Here is a 23,064-nt window from a genome sequence, read left to right as displayed (position 1 = left end):
TTTATTTTTTTTTTTTTTTTTTGTCGCTATTCGAGTATTTTGAAAATAATAATAAATTTATTTTTCTATTATATTTACTAATTGATTTGAAATATAAACTTTAGATGATTTTAATCTTTTTGATTGAGATAATATTTAAAATAAATCCAATTTTTAAAAATTATTATTTATCAGATAAAGGAATAAAAAAACGACAGATATTAATGGAGATTAAAACATAGATATTAAATGATTTTTGTAGGAAATAAATTTCTTAATATAATTCTACGTCGAGTTTATTTGATATTATGACCGAAAACGGAATCGATTTTGTGGTCCATTCACGGAGCCCCACGTGGACCACTCTCACATACTTGCTGACGTGGAACCAACCCAGTCATTCCTTTTTATCCAATAAGTTCCCTTCCCGTAAATACCCCTGAGAAGGAAGGGTATTTTTGTAATTTTGTCACTCCACAAACATACACAATCTGAGGGCCTATATTCTTGGACGCTCTCTTTACTTACCATTGGTTTAGTTTTAGTGAACAGAAAAGAAAGCAAAAACGCCATTTGATTTTCATTTCGTTTCTGTCTCTTTCTCTCTCTCGAATCTTCCCGCCGTGCCGGGGAATTTGTGATTGGTTTTGCCGGCCGCTGCTGTAGCTGTGGAGACAGGTGTGTGTTTTTATTGCTAGACAGGAAATTATGAGATTTTGGTATGTTGTGTTTGTTGTTGTTGTTTCATTTTGAATTGTGAATCTTTTTTGTTCGGTGTTGATTTGATGTTTTTTTTTTTCGTGTTCACCCGTGGAAAGATTTGGTGCGGTTTGATTTGATAGTTGTTGTTTTTGCTTAACGTTCACGAATGGAGTGAGTGAGTTTTTATTTATTTTTTATTTTTATTTAAAGATGATTTGCACGTGAATGAGGCTCGGAATTTTTTGCGGTGCTCTGCTCTCTGCTTTTCTTTTTACGGTCATGTGTTCTTGATTGGATTTGAGTTGAATCGAGTTCTGTTTGTTTCGTTGTTTATGGATCAGGTGGTCCACTTGAAGTTGTGTTTCTATACGCTTTGTTAGTGAGGGAATTTGATGGTTTGCGACGTTATTTTGTGTCGGATGAAACAGAGTTTTTTCGTGGATTTGATTGCATTGGTGCTTTTTTGGCATTTTGTTTTGGTTGGTGCCGACTGAAAATTTGGCATAATTGAAGAACTGAAGAAGAAGAAGAACTAGAAGTTGTTTCCGAAAGGTTCGTATTGTTTTAAGGTCTGTTACTGTTAGTGTAGTTGAAGGCGAGCTGGAGGAAGGAGGACGAAAAATGGAGGCGGATTTTCAGCAACAGCAGCATATTCTCCATGAACATCAGCAGCAGCAACCGCAGATGAGTTCTGGATTGACACGATACCGTTCTGCGCCGAGTTCGTATTTCAGAAGACTGACGGACAGAGAATTCTGTGATCAGTTTTTCAATCGACCTTCGAGCCCCGAAACTGAACAGATTTTCGCGCAGTTTATGACAAGCGGCAGCGCTGGTGATGGAGGCGGCGGTCCAGTATGTTCATCTCAGAACCTGGACGAGTCTCAGAAGAACGCTCAGGCTGGAGATATAACTACTGAAGCAAATCAACAAACACCTTATGTGAATAACGAAACAAGAGCTATCCACCAGCAGCCGAGCATTGTCAACAGCAATTTCCTCCCGGCTTCATCAACTCCATCAAGTTACCATCAGAATTTGATGAAACCTCCACTTCCAAATCAGAATTTGATTCCAGAAGCGGAGGGATCTGGTTCGATGGGAGTTGATCTGAAGCCTCAGATAAGAACAGATGGTGGAAGATCTTCGAATCTCATTCGGCAAAGTAGCTCCCCTGCTGGACTATTCGACTACATAAATCTCAATGCTAGCGGTAGTGTAATCTTTTCACCTGAATGAATGGAAAATCCTAGTAAAATTGAAGTTTTCTTCTCTGGTCTCAGATTCTGATTAGGGTTAAAACAAAATTGATTTATTCAACTGAGACTTTGTTGCTACAATAACCATATTGATTTTCTATGATCTCTGGTCTGTTTCTCATACTAGAATTTAGTTTCCTATACTCCCACATGGTGCTGAAGATTCTTAGCAACTGGCAGGATATGCTGCATTGACGGGCTTGGGAAATTCTGGAACTGGTAGTAGCTTTAATGAAGAAACATTTTTTTCTTCTCCAAGCAGGTTGAAAAATTTCTCACCAAGGGCCTTACCACCGCACTCTTCAGGGTTGATGAGTCCCATGGCTGGAATTGAGAAAAAAAAAATCAGAGAAACCAATCAAGATACTAAAGGCTTTGCCGGAAGCCAAACCAGCGATTATGGTAGTACTAGCTTCCCAGTTGGTTCTTGGGATGAATGTGCTGTCATGTCTGATAACATTGTTAGTCGAAAAGCACTTGAAAATGACGACGACAAGGAGAAGTACTCAAATTTGAACATTTCAGACACTCAGGTATTAGCTATTTCAAGTTCATTGTGATTGTTCTTCTTGATATCTGATTCTGATTGGTCTCATCTTTATTGTTTTGCTTGAAAACTCAGAAAGTGGATCCCAGAAATCGCCCTCCCATGCTTGCTCGTCATCTTACTTTGCCAAGTACTGCAGCAGAAATGAATGCTGTTGAAAAGATCTTGCAGTTTTCAGATTCTGTTCCTTGTAAACTTCGAGCCAAGCGTGGCTGTGCTACTCATCCCAGAAGCATTGCAGAGAGAGTAAGTCAGGATATATTGTACAGTTAATCATATTTTCTCTTATTCGTAACCATTAGCTGTATGTATTTTATTTCCAAAACCCACTGCATTTAGAATATAATTTGCAACTTGGGTTGAGATTCTCGGATCTGTCTAAGCCATCTGCTGACGATCTCATGTGAGATCCTTTATTGGTTGAGGAAGAGAACACAACATTCTTTATGAGTGTGTTAAAACTTCTTCCTAGCAGACACGTTTTAAAAGTTTGCGGGAAAGCCTAAAAGGGAATACCCAAAAGAGACCTTATAAGTGGGCTAACTCATGTACGTGACTCAAGGAAATGGGAAAGAATCCTTTACTGCATTAACTAAAAACATAACATCTTTTAGGAATGTCCATGTCCTTGTATAAATTAAGATCCGAACCCGGATATGTACCTAGATAGTAAACGAAGTCATTCCCTTTACTGAAAACTTTCAGGTCAGACGAACTAAAATCAGTGAACGAATGAGGAAGCTTCAAGAGCTGGTGCCCAACATGGACAAGGTAACTTTCTTTTCACTTTACTCTTATAAAAGTTGGTAAAAGTTGAGCTAAAGTATTTCTCTCTTTCTCACCACAGCAAACCAACACATCAGACATGTTAGATTTGGCAGTTGAGTACATAAAAGGCCTTCAGAAACAGGTCCAGGTAATAATAAATTTATAACTGACTAGACTCACATGTATATGATAAAAGTTGCCACCACCATTCTTTTCCTTATCCTTTGTTGATTTTGGTCCAGACACTTACAGATAATCGTGCAAAATGTAAGTGCTCACATAGGCAGCATCAATAGCCAAAAAAAGTCTTTGGCGTGGAAATTCTTATGTACAGAGCCTTGCAATTTGTAAATTTAGGGTAGAACAGGAAACTCTCTGAGCAACTTATTTGTGTATTAATTAAGAAGAAATAGTGAGTCAACATGATTTGCTGTGAAGGAAGTTTGCAGAACAAAAAATGAAGACAAAGAACTGCTGAAAGCTGGCTGTGCATGTGAGTTTATAGACCTGCTGGTACTGCCCACCACTGTGTAAATTAAATAACCATGCATGATTAGTAGATCTTCCACTGCATCTAATCTTTCACTTTAGAGAGAGAGAGAGAGAGAGAGATTGACTGACTGCATATCTGGGTAGAGGAATTAAGAAGGGATATTGCCATCAATGGCTGACCCAAAAAATGGCTTAGAAAGAAATGTGGAATAAGCTGCTTGATTTGTAATCTAATTATGCTCTCGATATTATTTGATTGCTTCAGAAAAGTTGGAGAGACGCCGAATCAAATTCATTCAAACTCTCCGGGGAAAAAAACAGAAAGGGAATCGACATTGTGGGATGTATCAGTATCAAAATGGTACCATCTTCCACTTCTCTTTCAGATGAGTACTTTATAAGATTAGTGGGTTTCAGTTCAGTGTTTTCTTTCATAGAATGTGTGAAAAAGGGTTTTCTGTATGATTTCTGTATATATATTTTTTTTCTTTCTGGGTCCCAAACCCATTAGACACAACTGCTAAATCTGTGAAATTAAGACTTTATTGGCAACTTTAATGAGCTTGTAAGGGGGAAGTTTGAGAAGAAGAAGAAGAGTAGGGGAAAGTTAGGTGGAAAGAGGTAGCTTCTCCTAGTCTGTTTTGGAAGTATTCATTCTATAATTGGAGGGAGAGGGAGGGAAAAAGGATGGGTGTGAGTAATTAAGGAATACAACTGCCCCCATCTGCACGGAGCTTTCTGAGTCAATTCTTCATAAATGTGTGCTCTATTTTCATCTTCATTATTTTAGATGGATGCATTTAACTTTCTATAGGGAGGGAGAGAGAGTTTTGAATCCTTTATGGGAGGGAGTTCTCGTTAGTCGAACAAACTCTCCACTTTCATCCAACACCTCTCCAGTAGTCATTTTTTACTGCCTTCGAGTAGGCTTGACTCCTTCTTTCTGGAGTCCTTTGTTTGACTCTCCACAATGGTATGATATTGTTCACTTTGAGCATAAGCTCTCATGGCTTTGCTTTGCGCTTCCCCAAAAGGTCTCATACCAATGGAGAGTGTATTCTTAGACTATAAACCCATGATCATTCCCTAAATTAAGCAACGTGCGACACTTTCATCCAACAGTTCTTGAAGGTAACTTTGTGTTTCTTTTATATTTGGAAATTTTAATGTATCTATCTAACCATCCTTGTAAATTGGTTTTGGTTTTGGAATGTATTCTTAGACTATAAACCCATGATCATTCCCTAAATTAAGCAAGGTGCGACACTTTCATCCAACAGTTCTTGAAGGCAAGTTTGTGTTTCTTTTATATTTGGAAATTTTAATGTATCTATCTAACCATCCTTGTAAATTGGTTTTGGTTTTGGAATGTATTTATCCGTTATGATTAGGAAATTGCCATAAAAGTTTCTATAAGTGACATCTATAAATCCTACATTAATTCAGGCTATGTATATATTTACTATATATGTGTGTTTTATATATATGTTTGGTAAAAGTAAGTTTTTGATTAAAAATATTTACTTGTCTAATTCATTTTGATCTTCATCTTTAAAAATCTCTCCCGTTGACATTCTCTATCTTAAATGACAATTTTTCACCTTATTGAGGTAGCCTCGGTAAGGCTCTAACACTTAAACCGAATGAGATTTTTGTAATGTGATTATAATAATTATGTTATTAATGTTGACTTCTAAAATTATTTATAATATTTGGTGTATATATATACACACACATGTATGTGCGTTAAGAGCAAAACATTGTATTCTAATAGGACAGTGTTAAACCAAATCAACAAATTAAAGGACATCCAACATGTACTAAAATTTGTAGGGAAAAAGAAGCCAACGTATTTGCAAGAAATAGAATTGAAAATATAAAGTTGTTTAGTTGTGATAAATTATGATTTGAAAAGTAATATTATTTGGCCAATTCCAACCTAACTCAGAATTTTCAATTTTTTACTCAATGAGCTAAGTCCATGATTATTTATGGAAGGTTGGGCTAGCTTGACTTATAATCAATAGTATTTTAGGCCCATTGGGCTGTTTCAAGGCCCATGTGTTCTTTGTGATGGGTTAGCTACTCGGCCCATTTTACGAGGGACCCTCCCATAATAGTTTTGAATATAATTAATGAGTCTAAAATTACAAAGATATTAATATGAGCCGAGAATTCGACCCCTAAACTACCGATTCAAACCATAAAAGTTGGGTTATTTATATATATATATATATATATATTATTTGGATTAGATTAAAATTTTTTTAAAAAAAAATTAAATCATTTTGTGAGTTGATGTTTTTTTTTTGTCGTAACTCTGACCGACTTGAATAAACAATTCTAACTCAATCCAACTTTACTTTTTAAATTATTAAAAAAAAGAATATTTAATATTTTTAATTGATATTAGTGGTGCATTGTAATTTATGAATATTTGATATTTTGAAGTAATTATTAATTATTAATTAATTATTAATGTAATATATATATGGCAGATAATTGTTTTTTAAGTAATTAAAAAATAATCTCTAAAAATTACACAAATTTTTGTTAAAATATATCTCAATATATTCATAAATTTGAGTATATCTATTTAGGTTTAACGATCCGGAGGATAAAAGCGTAACTTCTCATCATACGATCGTAGGTAGGATATGTACCTGGCACCCGCGCAGTTTAGCAAAATGCCGAATGGCGGGAAAGCGGCTCACGAAATCCCGACCTTCCTCAGAAACAACTGATAGCCATTCACAATTCGCAGACTACATTCGCCGGAATTGTAAGCCGACAGACGGGCAGAAGGGGCCATTTTTGGTCGCCGTCGTCTCTATTACCCGGCCAAAGCAAAAAATGAACCTGTAAACCGCAAAGGAGGTGGAGAAAAGGTCTGGTGCCGAAGAACGAGTACAGTATCTCATTCGAGCATCCTCAGTTTCAGGAAGCCGCCATGGACAAATACTTGGTGCCTTCCGAATCAATATCTCAAGTTCCTAAACCGTTGAGGAGGTTTTGTCTCTGATTCCATTGCTTCGCCCTCTTTTCTCTGGTTTTTGGGATTTTTATATTGAATTTCGTAGTTGGCTTACTTGTGCAGGAATAGGTGGAAATTGAGCACCGTTGAATTGAATGGGAAGTTTGATCCGAAATATCGCCAGGACTTGTCCGTGCTTCTTGTGCAATCTTATACCGAGGTACATTTTCGACGTTGTTCTGGTATTTTGGTATGTTAAATGTTCTCTCTACTCTTGAGTATCATGTAATAGCAGTGCGTGTTTGGTTTCATTCCGTAAAGGTTGGTGCATTTCCTCATTTATATCATATAAACGGCGTTTCTTGTCCAACGAGTGTACGTTGTTCTCTACTCAATTTCCGGTTTCATTTTCAATACTATGTGGTTAGAATTAGATTCTGGTTATGCTGAGAATGTAGAGTCTGCAGATGAATCGAATTGCCAATGGAGCTCAGGATCATCAACTGCCGTTTAAGAAGTCAGTACATCTCTATAATACAACATTCAAGCATTACGATGTCAATTGATTTTTCCTTTTGGGTTTGGTTTGGTTCGGATCTATTCCTGACTCTTCTTGGTGTTCTTTTCTTTGGTGTTGAATTGTTGGTATCTTTTCGTCGTTCTCCTTTTTCTGTTCGGTTAGGAATCACGCCTCTCCACAATGGTATGATGTTGTCCACTTTGAGCATATGCTCTCATGACTTTGCTTTGGGCTTCCCCAAAAGGCCTAATACCAATGGAGATAGTATTCCTCACTTGTAAAAACCCATGATCTTCCACTATCCTCCCCTCGAACAAAGCTCACTATAAGCCTCCCCCGAGGCTTATGGAGCTCTCGAATAGCCTTCCCTTAATCGAGGCTCGACTCCTTTCTCTGGAGCCTTCAAACAAAGTACACCCTTTGTTCGACACTTTAGTCACTTTTGACTACACCTTCGAGGCTCACAATTCTTTGTTCGATATTTGAGGACTATATTAACATGGCTAAGTTTAGAGCATGACTCTGATACCATGTTAGAAATCATGGTTCTCCACAATGGTATGATATTGTCCACTTTGAGCATAAGCTTTCATGGTTTTGCTTTGGGCTTCCCCAAAAGGCCTCATACCATTGGAGATAGTATTTCTCACTTATAAACCCATGATCTTCCACTAAATAACCAATGTGGGACTCACTCCAATAATCCTCAACATGTTCTCTTCTATATTTGGTTTTTCTTTTATTAATATGCAAATTTTAGGTCTTCGATTCTTTGCGTTTTCGAAAACCGGAGACAGTTGTGCATTTTTTAAAATTTATTCTTTGTGACCTTCTTCAGTTATCCAGATCCTGTTGCCAATTCTCGAAAGGGCCTTCATTTAAAAATATTTGGAATGGCTAAGAAATGGCAAATTATGAGGAAAGGAAAACCATAGGCAAAATATTAGTTTTGTTTTTATAGAAAAGAATGAAGTGTTCTCTATCAGCTTTTCCTTTCCTTCTCTACTCAATTAAGGGAGGAAAAAAAAAAAAAAAAAAAGCTAATTTTAATTCTTTTGTCAGACAAGGCATATCTGATGTGGACTTTGACAACAAGGTGAATTATTGGATCATTACTTTCAGCTGTTGTCCTACATTGTCAATATCCTAACCTTTTATTCTTTGGTTTTTCACAAAACACCTGTCCCACCCCCCATCCACATACGCATCCATGGAAATCTATTCCAGGGAATATACTTGGTTTCAGCAACGAAAGCAGGTTGTTTAACAGTGCATGACTTTGAGAGTCTTTATTTGCAGACTAATGAAGCAGGTAACTTTTGTTCTTTTAAGTTCTTCGTTCCTCTTGTGGACGTTTCTTTTCTTTTTCTTCTAAGCTTTGTGACAAAGATATGAAGCATGTTTTTACGCAGTGTATATATCTCTAAATAGGGTGCATTTAAGTATTTTGATGACTAAAGTACCTTCCTTCGACTTATAGGCTTGAGTGAAGATGAGACCAAACATTTACTGCACCTTTCCCTAAATGAACAGCTTGACTTTGTACGTTGGAATCCTGCCAATCAAGATGAGGTTCTTGTTCTAGTCGTTTTCCTTGTAATTATGGGAATCATTTTGTCCTCAATAGATTGCTGTAGAATAGTCCATTGAATGTTCAAAAAACAAAATGTTGGTTGCTATTCTGATGCCCCATTATGCAAGCCGTTTCCTTGCTTGAAGTAATTTCGATGAATTTGTGTTAGGCACTCTAGTTTGATGCTATAACTGTACAAAATCACAAAATAATTCTGGATTCCAAATACTAAAATATAAGACTCATCTGTAACGGTCCGAGCATCTTGTATGGTCTTTTGTTTCGTTCAGGGGCTTGCTGCATTTTGGACAGTGACTGTCGTGTAATATATAGGAGTCATATGCTAATCTAAAAGTTCCTATAAATAGTTGGGTATCTATTACTCAAATATGATATAATGCCTTCACCATTGTCTCTACTTTTTATTAATTCCCGATGAATGCACTGTTGTTTATACTGACTCTGATGCTGAATTATGTACTTATTAGTGGCTTCTTCCCATATTTGCTGTCTGCTAACATATGTTCTCTACTTAGGTGGTCTGTACGTCCATGAAAAGTAAGGAACTAAAGATCTTTGACATTAGTTATATTTCTTCCAAACCAGTCGAAGTAAGTTCTTCTTTCACCTTTACATAAAAAAAATACTCGTCGGTTTCAATGAATATTTGGAATTTTATAGCCTCCGAGTTCATTTTATGATTTGCTAAATTCTCAAGTTTTCCATTTTTACAACAAATGCCAATACAACCATCTAGCTTTCCAAGTTTCCATTTTTCTAGAAATGGCAAGTACAACCAATACAATTCATTTGTAAAATAATGTCCTGTTGAATGTTCAATATATATGCTCTGTCCATCATAGACATAACACTTCAAATGGAGGAACTTGCTTGTGCAAATAAATAAGCTTGCTAGTGTGAACAGTGAAAGTTTGTCCATCTTTATGTTTGTGCGCTAGTTTTTTGAAAAATAAGATATTGTTATAAGCATATTTATGCTTTAAGAAACTTAATTTATACCATTGTTGCATTCACCATATAATTCTTTTTCTATTTCTTTTCACGGTTGAAAATTAATTGTTGATAAATATACTGATCGTCAGTTTGACCATGAACTGATAATTTCATTCATTATCCTCGTAGGTGTTGAGAGTAAGACAAAGAATTAATAATTCAGGGTCTGATAATCATAAAGGTTTATCTGACATAGCATTTATTTCAAATAATGCAAGGTTGGTGAAACAACTCATTACCTTATTATTCTTTTATTTGTATGGACAATAAATATACAACCATTATAATTTATAATTATGGAAAGAAAGAATTGAATAAGACAACTGGTTCATATTTATTTCTATTCTTATTGGGTTGCCTTCTCTCTTCACATTTAAGGATTAACGAACAATGTTGAACTTACCTTGAACGTTTCTTCTTTCTAAAAAATGTATGAAAATGAAGCTTTCGTTAAGAAATAATATGAATGGACAATAAAAAAAAAAGTTTACTACAATTGTAGCCTAAACAAAGAAACCAAATTTGAGACTACATGAAGGGGATTCAATTGTTGAGAATAGTAGGCCAAATATAGTTCCAAAACTCCTTAGAATTAAATGTAAACCTAGTCACAAATCGCCCTTCCTCTAGAGACTCAGATCCTGCAAAAAGCTCCTATGAAGGATATATATGATGTCTGATTTGGACCATGCCAAATGATTCAGTGATTGGCAAGAACTAATATATAGATGATAATTGATGGATCAAAGAAAGAAAATCATGAGTTGGCTGTCAATGAAGCAAGAAGAGAAACAATGCAAATAGTCATTTCGATACCATGTTGTATAACATCGATGTTTTCATTTTTTCTCTGTTTGATTTGAGCAGACAGGTCTCAAATAGTCACTGATGTACAAAAGTATAAAAGGAGTACAAAGGAAAAAATGGTAAAATAACAGCTTTTACATATTACAAAAAAAAAAAAAAAAAGAAAAGAATGCGCTAAAGACTAAAAAATGGGACAAAATCATGTGTTGGAATAGACGTATGGACTGAACTTTACTTAAAGTTTCCAGAAATTGATACTTGTGTCTTCTTTAAATAGACATCTCTGATGGACCAAAAATTGAAATTTTAAAGTGTTCAAACAAATTTTTTAGTATGGTAAAGTGTTTCCTAATGGAATACTAAATGCATGGGACATAGTGACATTGTGGCATTATTGGTTATTGATAATGCTAACTTTTGGTTTCTTCTGAACACTGGAACTTAATGTTTTTACACCTAATCTAATCATCTCTATTTTCATCGTAGAAAAGTTCAATGAAATATTGTCCTCTGCGAACATTTTGGCAGGTTACTTGCATCTGATACATGTGGTGTAATCAGTATGTGGGACAGAAGAATTGGAAAACTTCCATGTCTTGAGCTAACTAGTAATTCATGCAGTACCCTTAACAGAATCCAGCTGAATGATGAAAACCAGGTATTTGTTGTTGGAATACATATAGACAATTTTGTTCCCCATGAGTCACATTCTTTTATTTTCTGCGTTAGATTTCTCACCATTTAAGTAACTTCGGTTTCATCTTCCGACACTGATATCTTGGTATAGATTATCTTTGGCGCTGGTAAGCATGGAGTTATCTATATTTGGGATCTTCGTGGAGGGAGAACATCTGGTGCTTTTCAAAATCATAAAGAGGTAATAGAACTAATAGATCTAATAAAAGAAAAAAGAAAGGTAATAGGTCTAAAAATGCTGATGCCATTGATGAATGGGTTTAGTCAACTCCTTTTTTTTCTTTTAATGGGATAAAAAGCTAGTATCTTGTTGTTCTCATTTGTTCTAAGGTTATTCTTATTTTGTTCCCCTTATTTTGATTCAGTCAATAGAATTTTTCACTATTTTTCGATGTATAACCAATTCTCTCAATAAGGTCTGTAATTAAAAATGAGTTAGTGCATTTAGAATTATTTTTCTATAAAAAATGAATTGTAATTTCAAAATTGCAGTTTAATACATTCATCCTATTTATTAATAATACTGTGGTATCAGGGCAAGCGCTAATGCACGCTGTCTCCCAAGTAATGTATGGAGTGTACTTTAAGAATCGAACCTTCAAGGGGAATGGATGTAGTAAATTTTAACCTAAGCAACAAAAACCTCCTCTAAGAAAAAGTAGCTGACTACAGTATTTACATGTGGGGATGATTACCGTAGTGGTTCATATATATTGCAAATCCAAAAAGCAATCAGAAGGCAATTTTTATAGGCAGCAACGTTATCTTTGTTTCTGTTTTGCTTTTAAATGACCATGCAGGGACTGCTTGATGCTATTCAGGAAACAGAATGTGTATGCAATTAAGATATGGTTCATTACCTGAACCTTTTTCTCTATTAGTTTGTGGCACCGGACCGTCGTAGATTAAAATAATCTACTCTGAGTAGGATACCTGGGGGAACAATTTAGTTGCCCGATGGCCTGTTGGTCTGATTGTAACTCAACTAAGCTAATGCTGGCTACGCTTACGCAGAAATTTGACCCTCACCATACCCTGTCGATGACAAGTTTCGTCATAATGTTTTTTTTTCTTTCTTTAGTTGTTTCATTTTCCGTAGATTCTATATTGAAGCATCATATTCTTTTATTGCATGCATATTTATTCAAGCATTTTCACGCAGGTATGCCATCCTCCTCTAAAATCATTGAAGTTAGCCTCAATTATAGAGAAAATTGGGACTTTGAAGGTACTGAAAATTTTACTATCATTTATTCCTGTCCGCTGTTGCTTTTAATAAAAAACAGTCTCTTGCAATGAGATTGTTGAAAATGGTTGCCCCACGAACATCACTATGTAGTATATAAAAACGGTGGGAAGTTTTGTAAGTGCATGGGAATAAAGAGACCGAACATGCTTGACTAGTTAATATATTTCATACAAACAACAAAGATTATGTGTTAAAAATAGAAGGAAAAATATTTTCAGCTAACATGATGTTCGGCTGATCCAAATGATAAGGCTATAATATAAACTGGCTATTATTTTCATGAATACTATAGACTCTACAAGTTTTCTTGGCTACTAAATGTAACCAGATCAAGTGGTTGTCTCGTAAAAGTCAAAGTTGCGCAAGCCAACCTGAATATTTATGGATGTAAAAAATAAAAATAAGTAAATACATAAATTAGCATGAATACTAGAGACTAGGAAGTAGAATTCTTACCATTTAGAATGTTTAGAGAAGTTAGGAGTTTTAAGGATGTAGAGCTCAGAGTCCTCTTCATCAATGCCAAGTGTCTTCCCTGAATTAAATCCTAAAACACACATTCACAAGCCTAAGTTTAGTAAGATATCTTATTAGCAAGTTGGCTGACAAGGGATCAAATTGCACCTCAGTTTTGGTACGTAAACATCATCAAGTGCAAGGTCCTTAGACATATATATATTGGACCAAGTGCCCCAAGGATTAGCACGTGTACATGTTGGGATGGGAAATTTTTGTTCAATTGAAAGCATAATGTGATGTACGTTTTTTCACGTCAAAAGAATTATATTTCTTTTAACATTTAAATTCTATGATGGAAATTGTGATAAGGTTAACTTTGCTGCACAGTGAGAACAATTATGTTGTTTCGAAAGGACGTAAATGTTAATTTGAACTTGAGACGATTCTATTTGCAAAAGAAATGCAGAAGTAAATGCAATACAATGATTAGTTATTTTGTTCTTTGTATTTCAAGACATAATTTTCAATAGGTGTGGTTTACCTTTGTGCATCATAATGTAGGAGCAAGCGAATATCATTCCGAAGGAAATACACTCTATTGATCTCAACCCAGCTTGTCCTTATCAGTTGGCCTTTCATCTTGACGACGGATGGTATGTTGCTAAAAGAAACTTTCATATTCCTACTTTAAACGATGAGTTATTGCAAAATATCATCTATTGAATAGAAAAGTTGTCTATTCTCATTTACTTACAATAGTTGCAAGGGACCTTTTTTTATGTAGAAGTAAAGATCTAATACATCAAAAGAAAAAACTTACTCAAATAATTACAATATAAATACACCTAATAATTCTAATGAAGGAAAATATCACAAACATAAACCATTTTTTTTTTTTTTTTTTTTGTAAGAGACAATTTCATTGATGGTTGAAATTTACAAAAAGAATGTAATATCTATGATGTTTTCAAAAGGCCTTCCCAATTAACAATAAGGGAGGTATAACTATAATGTGACAAGCTGATTTGAAGGTATATTCCATGCCAACTTTTCAAATCGTAGTTTTGGAAGTCTCTTAGTACCTAATAATTTGCTTTGTTGTAGGAAGATAGAGAATACATATCAATCTTCTACTTTATAAAGTATTTTTCAACTTGGATATGTTTTGTCCTAATAAGGACTGGATTGTGAGCTATGGAGATGACTTATTGTCTCACTAAACACATATAGACGCCTTTCTTGACGAATTTCAATTCTTCTAGTAGTTTTTTTTTATTTATTTACCCAAATACCTTCATAAATGTCATGAGCTAAATCTCTGAATTCTTCTTCAGCCCTACTTCTAGCTACCACCCTTGTTTTTAACTTCGTCTGGCAACTAGATGCCCTCCAACAAAGGAGTAATAATTAGAAGTAGATCTTCTATCAGTGGTGCTACCTACCCCGTCAACACCACTATAAATTTCAACAATATAAGTGGTCATGTTCTTAAAAAGTCTGCCTTTTCTTGGGGTTCCTTTTAGATATCTTAAAATCCTGTAAACTTCCTCAAACTGGCCTCGTCTTTGGTATTTTTCCTTATCTTTTACTTTTTCCTCTATTGCAACTTGCAATTTTAAATTTGGTTCAATTGGAGTTTTTGTTGATCTACTACCAAGTAAACTTTTTTCTTCAAGCAAATCCATTATATATTTTCTTTATTGACAAGGATACCCTTTTTTACCTGAAATTTTTCATCACTAGGAAATACTTCAAAATTCTCATGTCTTTGATTTAGAATTCATTTGCTAGTTTTTCCTTCAAACTCCCTAGTCTAGCCTCATCATTACTTGTAAGAACTATATCATCAACATTCACAATTAGGATAACTATCTTGTCATTTCCAGCGTGTATAAAAAATGTATGATCTACTTGATTATGAAGAAAACTATAATTTGTAACAACTTCCCAAAGAACGTTTGAACCAGGTTCTAAGAGATTGTTTAAGGCCATATAGAGATTTCTTAAACCTGCATATTTTGTTAACTCCAAGATCCACTCCAAAACCTGATGATAAGCCATAAACACCTCCTCTTTAAGATCATTATTGAGAAATGCATTCTTGGCTTTTGAGCTTGATATTTCTCTATTTTAGTCTTCAAACTACTTAATCACCATTTAACTATTTTCCTACCATAGGTTCAAATAAGAACTCAATTTAAACTTGAAAGGTAACAAATTATAGAGAAGAATGTATCTATTCGAGGAGTGTAAACCTCATTTACCATCCCACCCTCTAGCCTTTCAGATTACTGGAGCATAAATCTTGTCTCTCATGTCTGGTATTTTTGTATTTTGGGACTGTTCTACCTAGATTACAAAATGGATTTAGCTAAAATTGCGTTGAGATTACCCTTTCCCTTGCGGAATCATTTGATATTGTTTCAGCATTTGCTCCTACATGTGGACTCAAGATAATAATTTTGACTCTCATCTAACTTCTTGACTATTAAGGAGTTAAAAGAGGAATAACATTACAAACACTTGAACTCTAGAACTTCTATTGCTTTGATACTATGTGAGTTGTTTGCATCTATAAGCTTAACCTCTTAGGTTTCGTTAAATTTTGGCCATTTTATATGTTCACAAAAGATTATCCAGGATTATAATTTTCCTATGCTTCTTCAGGTCAGGCATTTTAGATGTTTATAATTTTCAGGTCACACATATTCATTGCCCGCCCCCAGCATGGTTGTAAGTAAATTTAAACTTATTGAAGATATTCGTTATGTGAAGAATCAGGTACTTTTGTAACCCTGTTTCTTTTTGTTTGGAAAGAGTAGAAATGATTCCAACATGCCCACAGATCAATTATTGTTGAGAAAACCATCATGGCTGCCTACAGATTCTGTAAGTTATCTTAACCCATACTTCTATTTTGTTCCATCATTTTTTTGACTCAAGTAGAAACCTGGCGTTATGTATGAACATTTGCACGACCAAAGTAGTTCTGTTAATCTCTTCAATCATATAGGATAATGACAATATGTGGCCATCAATTTATCCTCGACTATTTGTAACCGTTTCTTCTTCTATTTGTTTCGTTGGCAACTTCCAACTTTCCAGATGTCTCATGTATGAGGTTTGAGTGGATCGTGAAAATAGTCCCAACACTTTAGTTTGTAGATCATGTGAAGAAAAGTCTATGCTATGCTATTAAAGTAAATTGCAAAGTCCAATAATTTTCTTATGTGCGAATTTTGATTTAGGAATTCTCTTGCATTTAGGCTCTTACTTGGTAGATGCTCAGTCAGAAATAATAATAATAATAATAGTAAAACTAAATAGAAAGGAGCTATCCAGTAAGCAAATCTCCCGTGCTGTACAAACAAGGACGTCTGTCTAAGCAATTGAAAGTTATATTGGCCTACCATAACCTGTTAATTTCTGGTTCATAGAAGATGAAAAGATGTTTTCGGTCTAGTAAATATTAGCGCGGAAGTTATTTAGTATAGTAACATACTGTGATGATATGCGGATTCGTAGCATGTGCAGCTGTTCATAGCGAGTTACTGGTAGTATACCTGGAGTTTTGTTCAGTCAAGTTCCTAATCAATTTTGCAATGGTATATTGTAGATCTATTCAGTTGGGTCTCCTTCTGATGAAGGCATTCATCTTCTGGATTTTCATCCCGACGTCCGCTCTCCCAGCCATGTGAACTTTAAGTAAGAATTTAATGAACAAACTTGTAGGTTTTGTAAGAATACAATACAAAATGGGCAGCTATAGACACCAATAGTTGGTGAAAGAAAAACAATAAAATGGCAATATACGTATCATTAATCCTTAACATTCTACGACTTTGAATCTATCAAATATCAACATTATGTTATAGAGAAGAGATTGATATTCTTTTGTGCTGTTTATTGTATCCTTTTTCATGTTCCAGTGATGAGATATATGGTGCTGGAGGAGAAAACAAAAGACGACAGAACAGGTTTGTGAAGTTGTCTGAAGGAGTTACTTCTTGTGCTGCTCACCCCCTCAATGGCACCATCATAGCTGGAACCAAGGTTTGTTTATATCTTATCTTTACTATTTATTGCAGTAGTAATTCATAAATAGCCCTTTCTCTTCGATGAAATCCTGATTTTTGGGAGGATTGGTTACAGAATTCATCTTTGATCATGATTTCCCAGAAGAACCGATCATGTTAGAAGCCAGAGTTCCCATTTGAGGCCGCTTTTAAGTTCAATGGAAAAAGTGGTAAAGGCCGTTTCTATCGAGTAATCAAAAAATGGCTTGGGAACTCAGGTGGGTTAGTGATGGTCCGTTGCTTTGCTTTTTATGCTCTTCCAAACACATTGTATATGAATATCATATCTATTAACACCAGATCATAACAAGTTTAGTGGTTTATTTTCTTGTGTTTTTTTAACACTTGTTCGTTATATCAATATGTTGTTTAGATCATGAACGAATCTAATATGAAGCTAATTTATGGTTGTTAAGTTTCAAGTAAGAATATGCATCATTTCTTATAAAGTATTGAGTCTAAAATCACTATTCGATAATATCATACTATCATACATATTAGGTCTTCGAGAATCTTTTGCTCAAAATTACTGATTTAATTACTCTTCAAATCATAGTTGATCAATGGAATGTGTAATTTTAAGCTTGGATTCATATTTCACGATTGCAACTTTTGAACAAAAGATTGCAAATTTACAGTTCGAAACGCAAATCTTATATCGGTTGCAACTTTTAAGCTTGGATTCATATTTTTCGTAAACGTGTTTGCGTTTTCAATTCATGTCACACTACATTGTACAAGAGAATATTAAAAATTGGTGCGATGAACTTAAAAGGAACAGCACGAACAAATGCGAAATCCATCATCAACAGTGACACCATAGAACATGAATGATTGAGGCCAAAACAATAATGCATTGTATCAAGAGCGACAATGGGTTTCAAAAGTGCAATAATAATTGGTACACCATCTGTATTGACATTATGACAAAGGCACCATCTTGTGTGGGTAAGGGGCATACCAAATCATTAGAAGCAGAGGCTAATAATATAGTTTTCTCAATGTTCTATATCAAAACAAAGAATGAGAGGGCAAACAAAAAATGGCATTAATATCAGGAAGCGGTTCAATTTTCATCACAATTGTTCCACCAAAAGCTAACAGAAAAGCTAGTTGTTAGGGATCGAACATAGTGCCACCATTTTGGTGGGATATATAGCATCTCACCTTCCTCTAGAATGCAGTCCACAAAATCCAAGTCCACCACCTTTGGAAACTCTTTTTCGTCTATGTTGTCTAGATCGACCTTCAAAGTAATATTTACGAACAACATAAGCTCGAAACACGGTGATCGTTGTAAAGAGTAAAAACACAAAAACAGTGGAACGAATAGCACTCGACAGATCAATGAAGCAAATTTAAGAAACAATGATAAGGTGATAGATAACTAATGAAGAAAACATAATTCTCATGGCTATGCTCCAGAATTTTTTAAACCATAATCATGTCAGTTTGTCATCACACATAAGATTTATTAGAGTGGTTACCTGGCTGGAATTGCAAAGCATAGTTTCAGTGTATGGGTAAAGTTCCTCACACAATGAAGCATCATAAAGCCTAATGTACTTCTTGCCTACAACCTGTACAAAAGGAAACAGTTAAGTATCGAAGTATTAAACTAACAGCAATTTCTTTGTTGTTTGCTTGCAGCATCTTCTGCTATGCGTGCAAAGCATCACTATCCACACCCTCTTTCAGATAAACGTGATTATGTAAATATATGTACACATGCCAGTAGAGAAAAAATATAGGACGGTCACAAAAAAGTGCATAGGGCAACCTGCGTGATTGCAATGCAAGAGTTTGAGATTTTTTCAGCATACAGTAACAGCTCAAGTCCACCCGCAAGTAGATATTGTCCTCTTTGGGTTTCCCCTCAAGGTTTTTAAAACGCGTCTGCTAGTGAGAGGTTTCCACACCCTTATAAAGAATGTTTCGTTCTCCTCTCTAACCGATGTGGAATCTCACAATCCACCCTCCTTCGGAGGCCTAGCATCACTTGCACTCGTTCCCTTCTCCAATTGATGTGGCTCCCCAATCCACCCTTCATCGGGCCCAGCGTTCTTGCTGGCACACCGCCTCATGTCTACCCCCTTCGTGGCCTCGCTAGCACATCGCCCGGTGTCTGGCTCTGATACCATTTGTAACACCCCAAGCCCGCCGCTAGCAGATATTGTCCTCTTTGGATTTTTCCTTTCTGGCTTCCCCTCAAAGTTTTTAAAACGTGTCTGCTAGGGAGAGGTTTTCACACCCTTATAAAGAATACTTCGTTCTCTTCCCCAACCGAGATCTCATAGACCTTGTTTCTATTAAAATCTTTTATCTCCAAGACCTCTACCATTTTCCAAAGCAGCAACACAATTCCTCTCAATAGAACTGAACTATCACATTCCCTCGATCCCCACCTCATTTTTCCTCGCAACAGAGTATGCTTTTACTTCCTGTCTCCAGACTCTATCCAGTTTGCCAACAGTTCACAAGTCAACAGGTTCATTTAAGAAAAATTTGCAGTTTTACTACTCAGTGAATCAATATTCTGAAAATCTGAATCCTAAATGACACAAACCCTTTTTATATTCAGCCTTAAGAAGCGACTTATTCAATTGTCGAAGCACGATTCCATCCTATAGTTCAAAATGTAGGGTTGGAAGTACCAAATGAAAAGATGCAAAGAAAAAAGGAAAAATAAAAAATGAGAATTAGCTCACAAAAGTTGCAATGCTTTCCAGTGTAATCGTTTCAAGCAATCATCTGTTAATACAAACCTGAGCTAATATATTGTGATGAGGATCATGGTGTAAAGGTGTTACTGTCCCAGGTGGGCCAAACCAAGCATTAAGAGATCTTAACTCTCCGCCACCAACAAAACAGTAATCAGGAATACAAATGTCCTTCCGGAGCTCATCTATCTGTCTTTGAAGAAAGAAAGAAAAACATTTAATAATATTTGCAGTACTAAATGCCATAGGTTAGCATTATGTTCTTCAAAGAATCTACCAGATAATAAGATGCACACAGATATGCATGCACATACAATGCTAAGCAGATAAAGTTATGTATGGATACGTGCCTGGTCAAATAATGGATGTTGAGCGAGATACGTTATATCATCAGAACGGTTATTGGACTGAATCCTGACAAGAAATTCGGAAAACGTAATAAGCTCTTGTTTCCATTCTGGACGTAAATAGTTCTTCCCAACCTGAAAAGCATAAAAGCTTTACAAGCCTTCAGTTCAGGGGTGGAAAATCTATCAGTTCCAATATCAAGTCAGCAGGAGTTAAGCTACAATAGGAAGAAAAATTACAAAAAATTATATAAAGAAACAAGAAAGGAAACAAACCTCTCAAAAGGGTTGTAAAGAATAATAGTCAAGAAATACTTTATACAATTTGGTACACACACATTCTCAAGATCCAAGACTGTTCATCGTATCGATAATAAACAAATGAACAGATAAATAAATCACCTCAACTGGGATCGTACGGTCGCCAGCAACCTTTTGTAAGTAATCCATGCTCTTCCACTTTGTCCTAGCTGGCCAATGAGCCATACCATCACTAATAATAACTGGGAAACCTGGTTGGAAATATTCACGCAAGAATCCCTCAAGAGATAAAGCAGACATCTTTGCTACTATCTTATTAGTGAGAGCCTTTACTGGTAAATTCGAAGGAACCTATACGTCGAAGGCATCCCATGTTACTTGTTAGAACAGATTTTGGTATTGACACGGAAACATGGATAATATGATTATATCAACACCACATAGGAAAACAGAACATTAGCACAATCATAATAAGAAATGATGGAAGAGAGAAAAATTTAAAAAGGTAGGGGCATAAAATCAAAATAGTTAACAGATCAGAAATTTAATATTATTCGAATTTCAGGGCAGTTCTCCTGCAATTCCCTTTCTCAAATTCTCTCGATTGTGGATGATGCTATTCTTTCAGGTCAAGTAAGATGATATGGAAGATCCAATGTTGAAAGGAAGTTAAGATTTTGTTCGGACATGATTCCTCCGTGGCATTAATACTTGTGATAGAATTGCAGCAAGGAATCCTAGATATCTTTTGACAACGGTAGGATGTGAATCTAAATCATCTCTCTTTGGTGCACATTTTCCATTAATTCGTGGCGGAATCTTCTCAACTGGTTTTGGGTTTCAAGTGATTCTCCCTAGATGTGTAAAGGAGTTCTTACTTCAAATGCTCTATAGCCCATCTGTTCAACGCACCCGAATCTCGTCACATTGTCACTAAATACTAATAAGACTACTACTCTAAGCTTTGGCTAAAATGGAATGGGAGACTCTTTGAAGGGCTTGATAGGAAATCTTGAGCTTAGGGAACTAATTGGTTAATAAAACTTATTCAATCCAGGTACAGTTGTAAGTTCATCAGATAGAACACTATCATTTCTTCCTAAACTTCTCAGACGATCTCCGAGTGACTTTCACCTTCTAGCATATACTTAGCTCAAAAGAAATAAGTTTCAGAATAACATCATGCTAAACAACAGTAATGAAATCCATCATTAAGCACTGCCAGTGAAAATGAATCAAATAGAACACGAGCGTTCGTCTACGCCAATGCTTCCCCTGATCATGAAATTCAACTTGAACAAGAACACTTCTAGCAAGTAAACTAGCTAGTTGTTTGAATCCAGGGTAGCTCCTGGGCTTCCTCGTGGTAATCCCACAATGACATTAGCAAACATTTACAGGAAAAAACTTCAAGGAACTGCAGAATTTTCATCACCAAAAGAAGAATAAAATCCACCACGATTTACGAAATGAATCCATTTGATCTTCGTTTCTGAAATGTAAGACTAGAACACTAATGTTTCACAAATGAGTGAATGAAAAATGAAAAACAAAAATCCCATTAGAAGATTTAGAACAGTCAGTTCGACAGAAATGAACTAAGAAAGAATCAGCAACCAAGTTCTTCAAAACATTAGAATCACGAATCACCAACAGGAAGAAGTTAAGAAACTCAAATCAAATAAAAATCAATTTAAAGAAACGAATCTCACCTCGTTATTCCGCTCCTCACAACCCAACGGAGGCTCCAATTGATCATCCTTCTCCGCAACATCCAAAACCCTAACAACCCTCGCCGCAGCAGATACTTTCGCAATGGCAGAATCCAAATCACTCCTCAAAAGCGGACCACCCATGATCACTCCCATATCCAAAACCCTAAGAGCCTCCTTAAAGTCGCCGCCAGCAAAATGGAACCTGGCCAAGTAGAGACAAGCCATGGAGTAGGCATCACGCCATATAGGGAGAACAGAGTGCCAAGGGCCAGAATGAAGCTGCTCCCAAGCCATCTCACTAGCTGCCTCGGCAGCATGTGAGTCTCCGGCAGCCGCGAGAGCCGCCATACTGATGTAGGCATAGCCACCGTGCTCACAGATTGAGTGTAGCAGCGACGGCAACTCAGCGTCGAGAAGAGGGGTTTCAAAATGGTACGAAGAAGGGCCGTCTTTAGCTCCCGACGAAGACATGGCTGCCGGAAAAAGGGCTACAGTTGCAGAATCCAAGGAAGAAGAAGAAGAAGAAGAAGAAGAAGAGAATTGAATGAAATTGATTGAACCGAGGGAGAAGCAGTTGATATTTAGCAGTTGAAATTGCAAAGATATTTTGGTTGGTGGGGTAACCCAATTGAAAAATGTCACTTTTTCAATATCATTTTTTATTTAATTTTAAATAAATACACAAAATTAGGAATATTTTATTTTTCTATTTTTGGGTTGAAATAATAAAATAATAAAATGATTTATGTAATATTTAAAAAATAAAAAATTCATATATTTATTTATTCTTTCAATATTTTAAAAATATTTACGAAATATCACAGACAAAACGGTAATAATGATATAGCATCATAAAATTTATATAAATTAAACGAACAAATTAATATTATAAGCATAAGATAAATT

The 23,064-nt window shown here is 35.6% G+C and overlaps 3 protein-coding genes across 9 annotated transcripts; 2 read left to right on the top strand and 1 right to left on the bottom strand.

The window, feature by feature from the left end:
• Positions 1–523: 523 nt before the first annotated feature.
• Positions 524–4,589, top strand: LOC111434579 (transcription factor bHLH122-like). Of its 7 annotated transcripts, none has more exons than XR_002708976.1 (8): positions 524–657; positions 1,023–1,894; positions 2,121–2,473; positions 2,563–2,733; positions 3,193–3,258; positions 3,335–3,403; positions 3,498–3,748; positions 4,013–4,489. XR_002708976.1 is itself a non-coding variant. In XM_023072038.1 (7 exons), exons 2-7 carry the CDS (start codon positions 1,303–1,305, stop codon positions 4,256–4,258), a joined length of 1,497 nt encoding a protein of 498 aa, XP_022927806.1. In that variant the 5' UTR covers positions 524–657; positions 1,271–1,302; the 3' UTR covers positions 4,259–4,589. The 7 variants fall into 7 exon arrangements, 5 of the variants coding, with proteins under 5 accessions (XP_022927806.1, XP_022927787.1, XP_022927814.1 ...); XR_002708975.1 differs by having other exon boundaries at positions 3,498–3,768; positions 4,013–4,120; XM_023072038.1 differs by lacking the exon at positions 3,498–3,748 and having other exon boundaries at positions 1,271–1,894; positions 4,013–4,589.
• A 1,812-nt stretch (positions 4,590–6,401) lies between these two features.
• On the top strand, positions 6,402–17,492 carry LOC111434607. Its single transcript, XM_023072075.1, has 18 exons — positions 6,402–6,756; positions 6,845–6,941; positions 7,043–7,096; positions 7,189–7,238; positions 8,304–8,337; positions 8,469–8,553; positions 8,722–8,813; positions 9,351–9,425; positions 9,958–10,046; positions 11,164–11,293; positions 11,423–11,512; positions 12,494–12,559; positions 13,601–13,692; positions 15,707–15,772; positions 15,862–15,928; positions 16,656–16,744; positions 16,969–17,092; positions 17,192–17,492. Exons 1-18 carry the CDS (start codon positions 6,698–6,700, stop codon positions 17,234–17,236), a joined length of 1,404 nt encoding a protein of 467 aa, XP_022927843.1. The 5' UTR covers positions 6,402–6,697; the 3' UTR covers positions 17,237–17,492.
• Positions 17,493–17,952: 460 nt separating this feature from the next.
• LOC111434618 (lysine-specific demethylase JMJ30-like) lies at positions 17,953–22,762 on the bottom strand. The gene is made up of 6 exons (XM_023072083.1): positions 22,156–22,762; positions 20,585–20,794; positions 20,186–20,317; positions 19,881–20,024; positions 18,603–18,695; positions 17,953–18,361 (listed from the first exon to the last, which is right to left on the bottom strand). Exons 1-6 carry the CDS (start codon positions 22,627–22,629, stop codon positions 18,182–18,184), a joined length of 1,233 nt encoding a protein of 410 aa, XP_022927851.1. The 5' UTR covers positions 22,630–22,762; the 3' UTR covers positions 17,953–18,181.
• Between the last annotated feature and the right edge of the window lie 302 nt (positions 22,763–23,064).

Source organism: Cucurbita moschata, unplaced genomic scaffold, assembly GCF_002738365.1.
Source record: "Cucurbita moschata cultivar Rifu unplaced genomic scaffold, Cmos_1.0 Cmo_Scf00003, whole genome shotgun sequence".
NCBI classification, from domain to species: domain Eukaryota; kingdom Viridiplantae; phylum Streptophyta; class Magnoliopsida; order Cucurbitales; family Cucurbitaceae; genus Cucurbita; species Cucurbita moschata.
This window is presented reverse-complemented; position numbering and strand designations above follow the sequence as displayed.